This window comes from Lottia gigantea (genome assembly GCF_000327385.1).
Source record: "Lottia gigantea unplaced genomic scaffold LOTGIsca_209, whole genome shotgun sequence".
NCBI lineage: Eukaryota > Metazoa > Mollusca > Gastropoda > Lottiidae > Lottia > Lottia gigantea.
Genome location: NW_008708456.1, coordinates 211,025 through 227,527, shown reverse-complemented (window position 1 = coordinate 227,527; position 16,503 = coordinate 211,025). Strand labels below are relative to the sequence as shown.

Here is a 16,503-nt window from a genome sequence, read left to right as displayed (position 1 = left end):
TGTCTATTGTAAGTAGGAAAAAATGAAGGGATTAAACTCCTCATTAACATTGGATCATTAATTTTTATGAGATGGTAACATTTTGTAGGGATGTTGAAATGAATAGACAGCTGGTACCAGCTGGTAGGAATCTAGGATTATTTTCAGTCAATCAACCATGTTATTGGGTGATATATTTAAATCATGGATCATCTAGATAGTTAGGTTAGTTAGCGATTGATTCTCTTAGTTGACAGTTAGAAACCGTGGCAATATCAGCCTGATATATTTTGAGTATTTTGACCCAACGCTGTTGGTAAGTTGCTTACTTATATCAGAGAACAATGGAAGTATTGGACACTCTTTAGTTGTAGAATGATCTTAAATTGCAAAATAAATTATCACTTAAAATCACAATGTATTTTATTGGTAATGGTACATCGAAGTCTTTCAAATCTCTTTAAGTCTTATAAAACTTTATATAACAAAATAAGCATTAAAGTGTTAATTCAGAATTTTTTTTAAATATAATTATGTGTTTAAGAGGAATTCTAAGATACATATTTAGAGGAAAGTAATTGTGGATAGTGATCTGTATTGAACCTGTTTGTATTAGTCTGTCAAACTGTATGATTTAAAGGGATTGTAAAGTGATTTTCTTCATTTTCATGTATATCATGGATATCACTGATATCATTGATTTGCATCATTCCAATTTTCAATCAGATGTTTGTGATTCTAGCTATTAGCTGCTAGCTAGTTATTAAACTTGTGCCAGTGCCTTCTTTTGAATAGTGACTTGTGGGTTGTCAATAGTAACTGTTTTCTTTTCATCATAAAACAAAAAAGACCTTATTTGCTATAACATATTTTTCTGATTAAAAATTGGAATGGTGCGAATTGATGCTATCAGTGTCCTTGATACACATGAAATATTAAGAAAAACTCTTTACAATCCGTTTATGGTTATTTAATTTTAATATGCAATCTTATCAATTTCAAAAGGCAATATTATAGGTTTGAACTATGACATGTTTTATTTGATAAATATTTGTTTTAAACTGTGCAGTAAATAGTAAACCTATACATGACTAGTGTCAAATAATATATTATGTACCGGTACTAGAGATTAGGATGGTTGAATGATTACATGTTACTATTCATGATGCACTCGCCCATGGTTAAAGAAGTGTCTGCAAGTCAACATTTCATTTGATTAGCTAAAAATTAGATTTACCTCGAAGATCTGCAAATTGAATCAAAATGTATGTTTTTCATGATAATTTTATGCCAAGGCTTTAATACACAGCTCAACTCTCTGTAACCTTAACAAACTTACGTCATTGGACTCTACAAACTGGAATATATATACATTTATAAAATTGCTACCGAATTTTTATGAAATGTGATGAATCAAAATTTTATCTTGATTCTAAATCCAAAACTGAAATTTGGTGTGATAAATTGCTAAACAAATTTTTCAATCCAGATTGAACCCTGATGTTTAAGGTTGGTGTTTTAAAATGAAGCTCATTTCTTCCTGCCATTCGATGGGTTATCTTAACTTAGAGATGTCATGTATTGTACACTCTGTCATCTATTCTGATTTACTGATGAGATTTGATATTTTATATAAGACAATAGATATATTATACAACTAGTTACCTTATATAACATATTACACATGTTGTGAACCTCATATCAGGTACTGATCAACCAAATAGGTTGCTTATATATTCATTTAGTGCTACTTAAACATTTGTCCTCTAGTTTAAATCTAAACTTCACAGGTGACACTGGCTAGATGCAGAAAGTAATTTTGATCATGGGACTGGATTTTTTTTACCTTTATTTTCTTCAGCTAATTTTTTAATGTGAGTGAATAGGATTAGGCTCAAACCAGGTCACATATTCTGGAAACGCTCTTAGCACTAGGATGTTCTAGGTTGTTACCTTCTAAAACTGATTCCAGGACATCCTAGCTCTAAGATCGTTTCGAGAATATGTTGCCAGTATTAAGCTTATAATACATTATCTTAATATCTTGAAACTAGTATCTATGTGAAGAAAGTCTTATTTAGTTTGATATATATATATATATATATATATAAGATATAATCTCTATATAAAAGAGTTTATGTTATAGATGATAAAGTTATATAAGATATAGTTTGTGAAATTAAGCATGAAATAAAACCTGGTATGATTTATATTCTGTGTAAAATAAGATGAATATTCAACACTTCCTTGTCTATGTACAGTACACCTCATATTTCATTACACATTATATAATTTTTACATATTTATTGCTTGCATATTATTTTACTGAAAGTTTAAAGGGACAGTTGCGCTATTTTGAAAGGTTGATTTTAGTCTTGAATATATGTAAATAGCCTTTAGTAGCACCAGAAATGTATGAAAATCGCATAACTATGGAATGTTAAAAGGGAAAAAAATCCAACATAATAGAATCACATACCAAGAAGTTGAAATTTTATACCAAGAAACTCAAATTATATACCAAAATCTTTAATCATATACGGTACCAAGAAATTGGCATTCCAAATATAATCCCTTTAAAATTACTTTAAACTAGGAATTTCACTTAATATTTCTAGTCGTCAAGTCGTCATTTTAACATTCAAACTCAGATAATTCTGGACACACATGGATTCGAAGGCTCAAATTTCGATGGTGAGCTGTGAACACTATTACTTATTGGCTTAGTTATAAAATTCCCGTTTGAGAATAAAATTTGATTGGTCAAAACAAATGGCGCATCTGTCAGGTAGAGTACTGGTACAAGGTTTTCTAAATATCAGGTCGCAAAGAGTATGTTTTTTAAAGTACACATAACTTAGAACTAGCTATTCAGAAAAAGTATCAGTCAGTGAAATTTTGATAAATTTCTCAGGGTTTTCGAAAGGGATAAAATCTTTTGATGCTTGTACAACAATTTTACTCATGATTTGTCCTCTGATTTGCAATTCAAAAAGTGATAAATACAACAAATGTTTTAATCAAAAAGAAAGCAACTTTGAAACTTTCAATTAGCTTTTACGAATTTTTGAAAAAATGATGAATTTCTTTTGTAAATTTCAGCTTTAGATTGATCATCCATATACCACACACTTGCTAAAACAAGATGTCTGCCAAGGCTATATCAGAAGCTAAAGGAAAGGAGTTATTAAATAAATTCCTTGAAGATACAGCCATTAAGAACAGATTTGCTGAAGTTCGAGAAACCACCAACTTTAATCAGCTAAGTGAAGATCATGCATGGCTCAATGCTGAGGTATTATAAGTCAAATTTCTTTTTGTTTAACAGAAGTCACAAAAACTACAGAGACCCAAAATTACAAATGGAAATTGAATTAGGGCAGGAGGAAAGGAAGAAATACATGCTATAAATGTCATTGAAACATGTTTGTGAAAGCAAGGAATCCCTCTGATGAAGTGGTATTGTTTCGATGTGCCATATATTTATCCTCAAAATAGAATACTTTTGTTTACATGTTGAATTTTGCTGGAAATGTGCATGATGGGTAATATGTGAGGTTCTATAGCACAGTCAGTTAGAGCGTTGCTTCTGAACTGTTTCTGATGACCTTAAATAAGTCATCTTCACTCATAGTCGACCCATGGGTCGATAAGTAAATGGGTATGGATAATCCTGGAAAGATCAATGCCAAGAGGTTTGGCCAAGGACTAGCTGGTAGAAAGGATATTTCTATTGATAACTTGATGTTTTATTATAGAAACTGGTCGTTAAGCCTGATCAGCTAATTAAAAGAAGAGGTAAACTAGGATTAATTAAGGCTGGAGCAGATTTAAATGGTGTGAAAGAATGGTTGGATAATAAACTAGGAAAAGAATTTATGGTAAGACTTGCAAAACTAGTTTCTAAGTTTGTCCTCAGCCTGTTGGTTTGTAAACTTCATATGGATAAAATTATTTTAACTTGTAAATCTACTAATAAAGAATAATGTTTCTTTTGACTATCAACTCCTGTTCAGTGATTTTGCTTAATTTGCTCTTTTATAATCTAACCTTCAAAAGTTATCACTGTCCCCAGTTTGATTGTTGATCTAAAACATGGATGGATGTAACTAAGACAGGATTATGTTGCTCAAGTTTCAATATTTCATTCTATTTTAAGCTCATTCATTCATTTGATCTAACAATTGTTCTTTTATTCAATGCATCATTCATTCATTTGTCTTTCAAGTTCATTCATTTGTCTTTCAAGTTCATTCATTTGTCTTTCAAGTTCATTCATTTGTTTGCTTTCATCATGATTTTTAATTATTTATTCTTTCTTTATCGATTCCGAATTAATGTCTTCAGTGGGAAATTGAAAAACAGTAGGCTAATGCTGCTCTATGGACAGAGTTTCCCTCATTGTATGTCATTGCTCGTTTTGATTAGTGTAATGAAGACTAAGCCTACTCATTCATTAAATTTTTCTTAAAATTTCAGATTGGAAGTTCAAGAGGCAAACTGAAGAATTTTATAATTGAACCATTCATTGCTCATGAACAAAATGAAGAATTTTATGTTTGTATTCACTCTCACCGCCATGCTGATACTATCTTATTTCATCATGAGGGTGGTATAGATATTGGTGATGTAGATGCCAAGGTATACAAATTTTATTTGTAGTCACAAGTCTATTCTCCTGAAGATCAACAAATTTTTTTTTATATGAAGGTTTTTTTAACTAAAAATAGACTACTCTCTTGCTTTATTTTGACATTTTTTAGTTACATTTCTATACAAGTTTAGTTTGGAAAGGCTGACCTGTGGATCTCTATGGGATCTTGCAACTCCTTGGAGTCAAAAAGGATACTAAGTCTAGTTTTGTTGTTTCAAATTGTGTTATTTTTGCTTTACATAGTGTTTCTAGACCTTATTATACTGTGTAAAATACTAGGATGTAAAACTCCATTTCCTTTGTAGTTCACTGTATTATGTTTGTAGGCTGTTAATTTGGAGGTACCAGTAGGTAGTGAAATCAATGCCAATGATGTAACAAGTAAATTATTATCTAAAGTACCAACAGCCAAACAAACGTAAGATTCTTTGGCTTTTAATTTGATTTCCTGTAAACATATTGATGGATATATAGCATAAAGCTTTTCTAGAACTCAACCTTTATCTTGGCTGAAATTCTTTACTTGTCAGTGATACATGTATGAGAGAGACCAACATGCATAGGGCTGACTTTCTTTTTAATGTCCAATAAGGTGTAGAAGAGTAGAATGTAAGCTCAATTTCATTTCCAGTTTAATTCTGTATTATTTTCTAACTAACAGACAAGTCTGCCATGGTTTTATTAAGCTTATAACTTATAAATGAATAGCATGTTATTTGTAATTTTTATATTTATAGTAATTTGTAACGTAATTCGTATATTTTATATGTTTTATTTCAGAAATTTATGTCGATTTATATTAAAACTATACAGTGTTTATAAAGAAATACACTTTACTTATTTAGAGATTAATCCACTTGGTAAGTCAGAATATTGTATATCTGAGTTACTGCTCTTGTAGAACTTGTGTTGGACAGCAGTTCATACAAATACTCATAGCATAGTAAAATTAGGTTTATGGGTGAAACGTTATTGACCATTGCAGTTTGTTTAAAACAATATTTTTCGAAGATCCTACATTTTGTTAGTAAGTTTGTATTTAAAAAAAAAAGGCTTTGATATTAAACAAATGAAAGCTGGTTCTTTTAGTGATGGTGGGAGAGAAGATCTATGTATTGGATTTAGCAGCTAAGATTGATCAGACTGCAGAGTTTCTGTGTAAATCAAAATGGGGTGTCATGGAATTTCCTCCTCCTTTTGGACGTGATGCTCTACCAGAGGTTAGTTCTCTTGAAATGTGATTACAAACAGATATAGGATAAATAGATGATAAAGGGTTATCCCCTCCCTCCATTCATCTATTAACCTCCTTTATCTGTTTGTAATCATTGTTTTAATAATTGTTTTGTTCACTGTTATTGGATTAGTTTCATTGTTGTGCTGTTTTAACCTACTGAACTACTTTATGGCTTCCCCATCTTTACTAAAGGAAAAAATAGATCACACAATAACGTGCAAACAGTAGGTAAATATTTGATACATTTCGGGACTAATCCCTTTATCAAGCTATCTCTGCAAAAAACAACAACTTTACTATACATTCCCTTGTTCACGCCCTCCCTCTTTATTTCATCTGATGACGAGACATGTAAATTGTGTTGAAAGTGTGTTATACCATAATATATTCCCTTGTGTTTTCTGTTGCAGAATAGAATTGATAAAACTTTACTATATTTTACAGGAAGCCTACATTGCTGATCTGGATGCTAAAAGTGGAGCTTCGTTAAAACTAACAATATTAAATAAAGAAGGAAGAATCTGGACCATGGTGGCTGGAGGTGGTGCTTCTGTTATTTATGCGTAAGTTATTAGTAAGATTTGTATATATTGAGCTTATAACACAACATTTCTAACATTAGTAACCACAAGTGAGAACACACTAGCCTTCTGGGATAGGTGCCAATCTTCTTCAAATTTATAAAGTTCAACAAGTAAGTTTATCAAGAGAAATGATCTGAATGCATCCAACCATATTAATTTTTATTTCAGGGACACGATCTGTGATCTAGGTGGCGCTAAAGAACTCAGTAACTATGGAGAATATTCTGGAGCTCCTAGTGAACAACAAACCTACGAATACGCTAAAACTTTATTAAGTTTGATGACCCAGAAAAAGCACCCTGAAGGTAAGTAATGTGAAAATTAAAACAGAGCCCATGATGTATTCACATCTTATCTTTGCTCTACCTGTATAATATATGGATCTACTAAAACTGGACCAGATTATGAATTTAAAAACCATTCAAACCAGATGCTTTTTGATATAGTAATGCTATCAGCTGGTCATTCCAATAACCAGGTAAAAGAAAATCTTGTTCTAATAAAAGTCTATAAATGTTCTGTAATATCTAAAAGAAAGAATAAAATTGATAAATATTTGTAGAATTATTGAAAGAAAAGATATTATTTTCTTATTTTAGGGAAGATTTTGATAATTGGTGGTGGAATTGCCAACTTTACCAATGTGGCTACAACATTCAAGGTAATGTTCAAGAACATATTCAATTGAAAGTCACAACCTCTAATCAAACGCAACCAACTACAGACTGATCAACAATTCTATCTATAACCATTCTAATTTTGTGCAACTGATGTAACAACATTAAATTGTCTTCTTGAAGAAAACTATCAAAATATAAAAATTTAAAATATGACATTTTGTTCAGGAGTAAATATTTTTATTTAACAGGGTATTGTGCGAGCTTTAAGAGAATATCAACAGAAACTAATAGAGTTTAATGTCAAGATTTATGTCCGTCGAGCTGGACCTAACTACCAGGAAGGTCTTAGAATCATGAGAGATTTAGGTAGGTACTAGCACTATACTAATATATAGATTTAGGAGCATGCTCTTATTGTAACAATTCTGAAAATCTGTATTGAATAAGACCAGTTTGGTTGGAATTGTTTCCATCACTACATGTCTTCATCATTCTAATAAAATATGACCATTTTGCATGATGATCAATAAGATGAATATTTTCAAACCTTGTTTTTATTCTAGGTGATACTCTTGGTGTTGAAATTCATGTTTTTGGACCAGAAACTCACATGACATCTATTGTCAGCATGGCATTGGGAAAGAAAAATATCCCACATGATCCACGACCCAAGAAAACTACAGCTAACTTCCTGTTAGGGGGAGCTGTAAGTTTAATTTTTTTTGGTTTTTATTTTAGTCACTTTTCTTATGAGTCTAAAAAGTATGAATTTGTTCATGTCTAAAATTGACACTCTATGATAGCCGCAATTTGTAAAAACAAAGCAAAATGGCGTAATTAAGGTAGATCACGTCTATCATTCTATTGTCACATAATATACTGAAACCCAAAACAACTATGTTAATTTTATAAGCTAAGCAGTGACTCTCATATTTGTATAGATATTAAATGTGATTATTTCATGCTAGTCTCCTTTATTACCTTAAAGCTAGAAATTTATAAGTTATATTTCCATTTGCTTTCAGCTGATGCAGGTAGAGTCTGAAGTCTTTATCATAGCCTATTTCTTATCTTTTCATTTCCTTTACTTTCTAGTGTATTTAATTTAACCCTTTGCCCTCATGGTCACTAGTGGTAAAATGATTGAAATTTAGATACTGCTTTATGGCTTTCTTAGTATTATATTAGATTTTAAACTGTATGTCATTAGTATTTCCTGCTTTATGCATGTTTACATTGTTTCATTTCATGTTTCTTTCAAGATGTAATTCTTTCAAGCTCTTGTAAAGTGATAATCTTAACCATCAAAACTGTACAGGCTTCACAATAACAGATATATTAGTCTGATATAACAATATATTTTCACTGTTTAAATACTGATCAATACATCAAATTGAAGATTGATATAAGAATATAGAAATATAAAAACCTGAAAATAGTGGAGAGTTTCACACTGTGCATTCTTGACATACTATTTGTCTATTAGTAAACTTTATTTATTGCATTTGATATAGAAATCTCAAATAGACTTGAAATTCATTAAGCTCTGCACTCTCTTATAGCTTGGTGTTTACTCTGTGGTAGTTTCTCTTACTTTCTTATCTTTTTCTTATATTCTGCTCTAATTTCATAGTTTATTTACACAAATAAATTAATATTGCATTTTACTGAGCCTCTATACATGCCTTCAGTCATTGTCAAATCAAATTTCTAATATTCATAATATTCTGGTGTATATCTAGGGCTTTAACTACTATTATCTGCTTGTGTTAAAAGGCTTTGTATTTGCTGCTTACATGATATTGATTGTTTCGAATTTTGTTCTTATTTTGAGTTTCATTGCCCTTTCCTAAAGTTGTGTTTTTCTGTGTTTTCGAAATAATTTGTGTTAAGATACAGTTATTGGTAGAATTGATATGGTTTATGTATTTTTCCCGAAATTATAACATCATATTTCCATTTAGTTTGCTAATGCTATAAAATCTTTATGATAAATAATTTGAATTATCATTTGCCATTTTTAGCAAACACCCGATGCCAGACGAAGCTCCACAGATGTAAATGATAAACAAGATAGTGGGAAATCCCCTATATCTAATCTTGGTGTACAACAAACACAAGGATCTGGTAAAGATAAAACTGCACAGTTATTCTCGAAGAAAACTAAAGCTATTGTATGGGGTATGCAGGCTAGAGCTGTACAGAGTATGATGGATTTCGACTATGTCTGTTCTCGTAAAGAACCTTCAGTTGTAGCCATGATTTACCCTTTTACGTAAGTATACTTGGATCTTTATTTTCTGTAGTTTAGAAAATGCTCTTGTTAATCTATAGGTTGAAGGCAAAAAATGAAAATATGTAAACAGTAGCTAAGTCATCCCTATTATTATGGTATAATGAAACTTAAAAAATTAGAATTAGTTTGTATGAATGTATTATAGAGACCATCTTTCGAGACTGTAAATAGGTTTAGTTTACACTGCAGACATTAGTTTTAAAATATATGATCAACAATTTTAATAGTGCAAAAATATTGGCCTAGTTATTTAAAGAAATATTTGTGATTTTGATTTGATTTTTACAGTGGAGACCATAAACAGAAGTTTTACTGGGGACATAAAGAGGTTTTGATACCAGTATATAAGAATATGAGTGATGCTATGACTAAACATCCTGATGCTGATGTCTTAGTTAGTTTCGCCTCACTCAGATCAGCTTATGATAGTACTCTAGAAACCATGGCCTACCCTCAGGTAAGTCTGGTTAAAAACATCTTCAATTTAACTCCTAATCACATGATATATACCTGAATGGCCTGTGAAGCATTTGTTACCTTGTGAAGTCACATAAAGTTAACATCCTACGCTTCTTTCTATAATTTTACCTATAAAATATGTAAATACTTATTGAATATTTGTTATAGTATTTTTATTAATTGTTTATTTAGATAAGAACTATAGCTATTATTGCTGAAGGAATCCCAGAAAACCAGACACGACTCCTGATTAAAACAGCTGATGAAAAGGGTGTTTCTATTATTGGTCCTGCTACCGTATGTTTATATTTTACACCTACTCTTTTATTAGTCTCAAATTTATGCTTCATGGTTAAACTCCATTATATTGGTTAAAAATTAATTGCTGAGAATCAAAACTGGTATTATACAGATTAGTTGAGCTTAATAGATCAACTTTAAGTGGAAAGATTCAGTTCTTGTTTGAACTCTTGAGAAATTTTCTTGAAACCATGACAGTTTTTTTCAATGTTGATATTAGGGTTATGTATGTTTATAATTATGTGGTATATTTATATATGGTATATTTACGTACAGGTTGGTGGGGTAAAACCAGGATGTTTTAAGATTGGTAATACAGGTGGTATGTTAGATAATATACTAGCATCTAAACTCTACCGCCCTGGCAGGTATGTTCAATCATATTATACGTCTATCTTCTACGTTATGTAGAAAATCCTCTTTTGTTACAGCTTAGAATTATTAGCATTAAAGTTTTTTATTTTTTATATATTAGTATATGTGTTTTGACATGAAATAAATTCAGTTAATTGATGGATCTCATACTACACGATGTATCATTGGCTAATAATCCTTGATGATGTATCTGTGGTTGTTTTTTCAGTGTAGCCTATGTATCTAGATCAGGTGGTATGTCGAATGAATTAAATAACATTATTTCTCTCAATACCAATGGTGTCAATGAGGGTGTAGCTATTGGTGGTGATAGGTAAGACCAATATTCAATTTTGATACTAAATTATCAGTTTGATTAGGGGGCATAGTTGCTAGTTCTTACCAATTATTTTCAACAACTGAACATGACTATCAAATGTCTACTGTGAGTCGGTAACCATTGGGAATATAAACACTACCCGATCTAGAATAAAACAAGTCTTAATATGTTTTCTACGGAGCCCCTTAACATATTTGTTTATTATTTCGTTTAAACGAAATAATTAGTTTCGTTTAAATGAAATAATTAATTTCGTTTAAACAAAATAACATCATTTATTTCGTTTAAATGAAATAATATTTTGTTTAAACGAAATAAAAAGATGGGTTAATTATTTCGTTTAAACGAAATAGAGGAAAAAATTAATTCGTTTAAACGAAATAGAGGAAAAAATTAATTCGTTTAAACGAAATAGAGGAAAAAATTAATTCGTTTAAACGAAATAGAGGAAAAAATTAATTCGTTTAAACGAAATAGAGGAAAAAATTAATTCGTTTAAACTAAATAATAATAAAAAGTGTTGAAAATTGCGATTAAGGGGCTCCATAGTTTTCTGTAAGATTCTTTTTGCTTAGTTTCGATATTTATTATTTGGTTTCATTTCCAACCCAGTGATAATCATTTGAGAAAAACTTAACCTATAGTTTCTTATAATAAGTCTCTATATTTTAGATATCCTGGAACCACTTTTATGGACCATATTTTACGTTACCAAGATAACCCAGATGTTAAAATGATTATTTTGTTGGGAGAAGTAAGTTTTTGTACTACTATTTATGAATTATATATATTTCACTATCCATTGTAAATATACTTTAGGTCAACAGAAAGAAGAGAATGTGTGGCATTATCTTATGAACTTCGTGTTGATTTTATCCTACATACAAGTTTAACCTCATGGAATATATTTATGAGAGCTATTAATTACTTACTTGTGTTAGAAGTTATAGTAGTGAGTTATGTGTTAATTTTATTTCAAATGATTTCAGGTAGGAGGAACAGAAGAGTATCAGTTAGTATCAGCTTTAAAAGAAGGTCGTGTCACTAAACCAGTTATAGCTTGGTGTATTGGTACTTGTGCTAAAATGTTTACATCAGAGGTAGGCTTCTAGAATAATTATCTTCAGAGCTGTTTTATTAATTTTAGATTCAAGTGATGACTAGATCCTATTAGATTAGATTAGATCCTATGCTTTAACAAATGATTGGATAATTAGTTAGATGATTTTGATGTAGTTAATGCATGTTATAGACATGATGTACTATTGCCCTTATATTCTATTGCTCTATACCTTCTTTGTACAATTTGACATATGCTTTTGTTTTTCTTAAATACAGGTCCAATTTGGCCATGCTGGTGCCTGTGCTAATGCAGAGGCTGAAACTGCAACCTGTAAGAATGCAGCTCTGGCAGAGGCTGGTGCTCATGTTCCAAAGAGTTTTGATGAGTTGGGTACATTGATCAAGTAAGTGCTATGATTACAAGAAATTTAGAGCAAAAAGCTCCTGAATGAAGTGTTTTTTGATTATAGTCATCTGTGCAAGAATACATCTAGAAAGCATGGGGAAAGTGTTATAATAAGCTTGACATTATCATTGATATCGTCCTGACACTGACATCCTTCTGGTGTTATTTGTTCCTTAATGAAAGAGCTTTTGTTTAACATTTATAGTTCCAAAGAATAATATACTATTTGTTTGATGTATAGTCCTACTTGTTAATTTGTTTATGTTTTAATTGTAGAGAAGTATATGATAAACTAGTAGAAGAAGGAGTAATTGTAGTACAAAATGAAGTTCCACCACCAACTGTTCCCATGGATTATACCTGGGCTTGTGTAAGTAAATAATATTAATGGTGTATTAACAATAATTGCCCTCAGTGCCTATTTCATCTGTGTTTCTAGCATTTTCGAAGAAGAATCGATGTAATATGTTTTATAACCTCTCTTGAAATTGAATTTATTAAATTCAATTTCTTTGAATTTATTTTGACAATAAAAGACCATACCTTTTGTGTAATTTCTAGGAACTGGGATTGATTCGTAAACCAGCATCCTTTATGACGAGTATTTGTGATGAGAGAGGACAAGAATTACTGTATGCTGGTATCCCTATCACTGATATATTTAAAGAAGACATGGGAATTGGTGGAGTTCTCAGTTTGTTGTGGTTTCAAAGAAGGTAATATTGTCAATTGGTTTCTTAAGAACTAAGGAATATATTAGTTAATTGAAGATCATTATTGGTGTACCTGTATTGTGTTGGTCTTGGCTCTTAGCGGTCATTTTCAGAAAAATTTGTTTCAGGGCTGTAAATTACTTTAAGACAGAGGAAGCATTAGTCTCCTCCAACATTTTCTCAAATTTCTCAAAATTAAGGATTTTGCACTGTGTAATTTTTTTTGTATATTATAGATTACCTAGATATGCCACTAAGTTTATTGAGATGTGTCTAATGGTAACAGCTGATCATGGACCAGCTGTTTCAGGAGCTCACAATACTATTGTCTGTGCTCGAGCTGGAAAAGATCTGATTTCTAGTTTAACTTCTGGTCTCCTCACTATTGTAAGTATTCAGCATTTATTTCTAAAAAATTTAACACAGATTTTCCACCTTGTTTGTAAGAAATGTTGTAATATGTTTTTTTGAAAAATGAATGATAAACCTAAATAGTTAATGAGTTTTATATGTTATGCCAAATTTAAACTTATATGATTTGATGTTGCATTTTAAGCATCTTTGAAACATGCAGCTATGATAGCAACAAAAAAATAATTAGCTGCTATGAAACTTAACACGATTGGTTTTCATTTTAGGGAGATAGATTTGGTGGTGCTTTAGATGCAGCAGCCAAACAGTTCAGTGATGCATATGATAGAGGAATGATTCCCATGGATTTTGTCAATGATATGCGCAAGAAGGGACAGCTTATAATGGGTATTGGACACAGAGTTAAGTCGGTAAGTAAAGTTAGCTTGACTACTGAATATAATAGGTGTTCTACTATCTTAAACTATTGAGTAGTAGTCATACTACTGTTTCATTTATAATAGAAAATCATGGGACAGTCGGGATGAATTTGAAAGGAGTAGAGTCAATCACTGGAAAATTTTACAGTAAAAAGACTGGATGGATAGAAATCCTCATGTTTGCTTTTTGTCCAGTCAGACTGTAAAAAATAATAATTATAGCAAAGTTCCTGGAGTTAACCGTGCCAGAGTCTGCCAATATTTTTTGGTTTTCCTGATGATTGCAATAATTGATTTTAAAATGGAAGATCACCTACATATATTCCACAATATTTCTGCTATATTGTCACAGATTGTCACATCATAAACACTTACTGCCTCCTCTCTATACATTTACAGAGTAAAACTTTCCGTAAGTTTGATTTATCCTAGTTATACCACAGCTAAGAACTGCCTACTCATTTAAACGAGGGGAATTTTGATATGTTATAAATATTGTTAGTAACACTATTTATATTTTACAGTTAAATAATCCAGACATGAGAGTTGTCATATTAAAAGATTATGTGAAGAAACATTTCCCTGCTTCACCATTGTTAGATTATGCTCTAGAAGTTGAAAGAATTACAACATCTAAGGTAATTGTGAAACAAAGCATTTGGTTTTGTCAACTTCATGTACTTCAGAAATGAGGCATTCAGTTTCAGTTTATACATTATATGTGTATGTATTGCAATTGTAGGCATGTACAGATTAATAGTTTTGATATTAAAGTAAATTAAAATCCACACAATTCAAGTAATTTAATCTTTTTTTTCAGAAACCCAATCTTATCTTGAATGTTGATGGTTTTATAGGGGTGTCATTTGTTGATTTGTTAAGAAATTGTGGTTGTTTCACAAGGTATAGTCTGTTTTACACTAAAAGCATTGCTTGTTTTACCTGAGAACCAATAAAATTTCTTGTGATCTTCTGTCTAACAAGACTGACTAAATTTCTATTCATATATGTAAGCATGAAAGACACATTTTTTATAGAAATGGTAAGCAAGTCTCAATCAGATTTTATCATAATATTTGTATATTTTTGTAGGGAAGAAGCTGCGGAATATGTAGAAATTGGAGCTCTCAATGCTCTGTTTGTCCTAGGAAGAAGTATGGGATTTATTGGTAAGATATTTTATATTAACAAAACATTATTTGTAGCGGATGGTTGTGAAACTAGGACTTGCCATGAAGTCTGAAAATTATGATTGTCATTTCTGACACACTTTTAGAAATTATATTGCTTAATATTAATACAATATGCTATTTAAGCAGTATATATCTAAGCTGTAAAGATTTTCAGTCTGAGATGTCACATGCTTAAGTAAGAGCTTAATGGGGTTACAGTAACAAACCACTGAAAGCAACTTTGGTTCTCATGTATTTCTTCTTACATCAAAAATCTGTTATATGGTATCAAATTGACTATTACAATGTAGTTTTTTTGGGAAACCTGTATAAAAACTTGTATTAAATTCAATTTTACATCTATTTTCAGGTCACTATCTAGATCAGAAGAGATTAAAACAAGGACTGTATCGACATCCTTGGGACGACATTTCATACATCATGCCTGAAACACAAAATACACAATAAACTACAGTAATCTCATTCTAAATCGCAGCAAGATCAAAATAAATAGGCATTTCAATATTACTTATTGCTCAGTGTTAATTTCGATCTTATTCTTTATGTTGTAAAACATCAAAATAGAATTTTTAGCAATACCTTTACTATGTTCATTTATCATAAGCTAAAGAAGACATTTACAAGTTGCTTTCAGTCCGGTCTATAGTCAAAATGGTCTGTGGGTTATCATATTATTAATTCATAAATAATTGAAAAAAAAAGCAGAATAATACAAATTTGTTTTGTTACAGTATTTATTTAATATTTATTCCACATATTTTTTGCCTGTTAACTTACAAATTAATGACAATGTAAAGACAAGCGCATATAGAAAACTACTTTTGTTCATTTTAAAAAAATCCTCAAATTGAATCGATCATAAACAGTTATTAAATAAATTCTTGGGACATTGTCAGCTTGTTCCTTGATTAAACCAAGAAGAATTGTTCAGAAATAAGTCAGAGGAACAATTGTCAGAAAGTCTGAATAGTTTTTGAAAGGAGATTGTGTTGGCCTTATACTCAAACATATCATTAATGTTGTTCTTTTATCATTACTATTGCTGTTGTGTTGTATTGAGATTATACCTAAATTAAGCTATTTACATGTATATTTTACTAGTGCTAAGAAAAGTACAGTGAAATCCATTCTTACTTTGTGTAATGACATTAAAAGGTTGTAGGACAGCCAAATACATTTGAATCTAGAATTGTTAAGGAAAATGATCTGGATTAGGCAACTTGAGGTAAGAAAGAGTTTCAATGTACATGCTACTATTTCTCTATGGAGTGTATTGTAAATTTGTATTAGCTTATTGTAGGTCATGTTTTCAGATTTATTAAGAAAAACTTTACCAAATCTTGTAATTGATTAAATTAAATTATTAGTTATGAATTTCATTATCATCAGTTTCACTTTTTCTTACCATTTGACTTTTTGTATGGACTGTATTTTAAACTATAAACGACATTCCATTGATTTGACCCTGGTGAAATTAAGAACAAGCTTGAAACCGGTTTATACTATTAGTTATGT

General features: G+C 30.6%; 1 protein-coding gene across 1 annotated transcript; it reads left to right on the top strand.

Moving 5' to 3' along the window:
• Positions 1 to 3,124: 3,124 nt before the first annotated feature.
• On the top strand, positions 3,125 to 15,680 carry LOTGIDRAFT_201946 (hypothetical protein; the record flags this gene model as incomplete). The annotated part of the gene is made up of 28 exons (XM_009054024.1): positions 3,125 to 3,274; positions 3,738 to 3,860; positions 4,459 to 4,620; positions 4,960 to 5,051; positions 5,414 to 5,493; positions 5,723 to 5,853; positions 6,315 to 6,433; positions 6,623 to 6,759; positions 7,054 to 7,115; positions 7,323 to 7,440; positions 7,638 to 7,780; positions 8,100 to 8,108; positions 9,099 to 9,349; positions 9,659 to 9,827; positions 10,022 to 10,126; positions 10,406 to 10,497; positions 10,713 to 10,817; positions 11,496 to 11,577; positions 11,813 to 11,923; positions 12,162 to 12,289; positions 12,568 to 12,661; positions 12,853 to 13,007; positions 13,241 to 13,391; positions 13,643 to 13,786; positions 14,320 to 14,433; positions 14,616 to 14,698; positions 14,888 to 14,964; positions 15,338 to 15,680. The coding sequence occupies 28 exons, from the start codon at positions 3,125 to 3,127 to the stop codon at positions 15,433 to 15,435; spliced, it is 3,285 nt and encodes a 1,094-aa protein (XP_009052272.1). The 3' UTR covers positions 15,436 to 15,680.
• Positions 15,681 to 16,503: the final 823 nt, after the last annotated feature.